The sequence below is a fragment of the Tyto alba genome, unplaced genomic scaffold (assembly GCF_018691265.1).
Source record: "Tyto alba isolate M040663 unplaced genomic scaffold, T.alba_DEE_v4.0 Super-Scaffold_8, whole genome shotgun sequence".
In the NCBI taxonomy this organism is placed as follows: Eukaryota; Metazoa; Chordata; class Aves; order Strigiformes; family Tytonidae; genus Tyto; species Tyto alba.
Window position 1 is genome coordinate 18,897,229 of NW_024881329.1, and position 1,982 is coordinate 18,899,210.

The 1,982-nt window shown below is 42.7% G+C and overlaps 1 protein-coding gene across 1 annotated transcript; it reads right to left on the minus strand.

The window, feature by feature from the left end:
- Positions 1-712: 712 nt before the first annotated feature.
- On the minus strand, positions 713-1,708 carry LOC104363021 (olfactory receptor 1361). Its single transcript, XM_009969407.2, has one exon. The coding sequence runs from the start codon at positions 1,706-1,708 to the stop codon at positions 713-715; it is 996 nt and encodes a 331-aa protein (XP_009967709.2).
- Positions 1,709-1,982: the final 274 nt, after the last annotated feature.

The following is a 1,982-nucleotide window of genomic DNA, read 5'->3' on the forward strand; positions in this document are numbered from 1 at the left end:
TGTAAACCTTCCTTCAGTCTGCCAACACTGAGAAAAGCCAGGACATGCCTGTGCGGTGGTTGTAAAGCCCAGACAGCAAGGCCTCCCTTCCCCACCACTGGCCATAGGAGTAGTCTTGCAAACCTATCTAATATATAGACGTCAGCATAGTTGACATCTCTAGTTTATAGGAGTGGATTCGCACTCTGGCAGATTGATTTGGAGATACATGGTGCAAACTGCGGCCAGATTGTGCCTGGTGGCACCGTAGGTGTTGCAGTTGGATTTTTGGTTGAAAACACACCCAGACAGATGACCTTAAATGATGGCAAAGGCGCCCTTCCAGACAGTCTCCCACAAAGGATGTGCTTACGTTTTCTGCATGAGCAATGTGGTGAAGAAGATCAGTCCTATAAGCTGCTTTAGTACAGAAGAACATATATCTAAATGAGCATGTAGCACTAGTTCTCAGCACTCATGCTCTAAAATATGCATCCAACATGTGTCTAAGGCTGAGGCTCCTATCTAAACTTCCTCTGTGCTCAGTGAAGAAAAACATTACCAGTTGAAGTCATCTCCCATGATAGTGACCTAAAACCATGCCATCCAGTTGGCCTTCTGGAAGTGCACACCTCTCCCTTTTAACTGTAAAGGGAGCCCAGAGAAGGAGATTTGATTCTAGCACCTAACTTTTAGATGACTAAAGTTAGAGATCAGTCACAAACTGCAGTGCCTATCCAATTGCTGGGGCTCCAGAGGATGCCAGAGACTGAGAGAGATGTTCTTGTCTTGTTAAAGCAGTTCTAATGTGGCTGACCACTCTTCTTAGGGCACATTTAACTTCTTTGTTTCTCAGACTGTAGATTATGGGGTTTAGCAGGGGAGTGAGGATTCCATAGAGCATGGAAACTATCCTATCCTGATTAGGGGAATAGGTGGAGGAAGGCCGTACATATGTGCCAATGGTGGTCCCGTAGAAAAGGCATACTACTGTCAAGTGAGAACCACAAATGGAGAAAGCTTTATGCCTGCTTTCAGAAGAATTCATGCACAGGATAGCCAAGAGGATATAGATATAGGAGATCAGAGTGACCACAAAGGCACTGCCTCCAAGGACCGCAGCAACTATGAGAATTACCAGTTCCCTACTGTAAGTAGGTGAGCAGGAGAGGGCCAGCACAGGAGGAATATCACAGTAATATTGGTCAACTTCATTAGAATCACAAAAAAAGAGTGTAAAAATCAAAGATGTGTGCAACAGAGAATTAAAAAATCCTACTACCCAGGTACCAATGGCTAGGTAAACACACAGTTTCATACTCACAATATTCATGTACTGCAGCGGATGACATATTGCAACATAACGGTCATAGGCCATCACAGCCAAGAGAAAAATCTCTGTGCCTACAGCATAAATAAGGAAGAACAGCTGGACCATGCAGCCAGTGAATGAAATCACTTTTTTCTCAAGCAACAAGGCCTCCAGCATCCTCAGCACAGTGGTAGTGGGACATAAGATATCCAGGAAGGACAAGTTGCCAAGGAAGAAGTACATGGGGTTGTGCAGACGAGTGTCTGTGCTAATGGCAACAAGGATTGTGATGTTGCCTGCCATGGTGGCCAAATAAATGATCAAAAACAGCACAAAGAGAAGAAAACGGACTTCTGGAGCATCAGAAAGGCCCACAAGAACAAATTCAGATACTGTTGATAGGTTGACCCTCTGCATCTTGTCTTTCATTGTAGAAGTTATTGAAGAGGTTTACCTAGAAGAAAGAAGTTGGTGTAACTTAGTCAAAATTTCATCTCTCTTCTAAAGAGCATGAGGTTTTCAGTCTGTTGTGCAGTTCAAAAACATTTGCAAGTTTGCACTGCCACAATCAAAATCTAAGTTTTATTCACATATACCTAGTATAAAAGGCAAAATATAAGCATTAAGCTCAATAATGATTAATTAAAAAAGTTTAATTCTTGCAAGCTATCTTCTCAGACTGAAAGTTGAA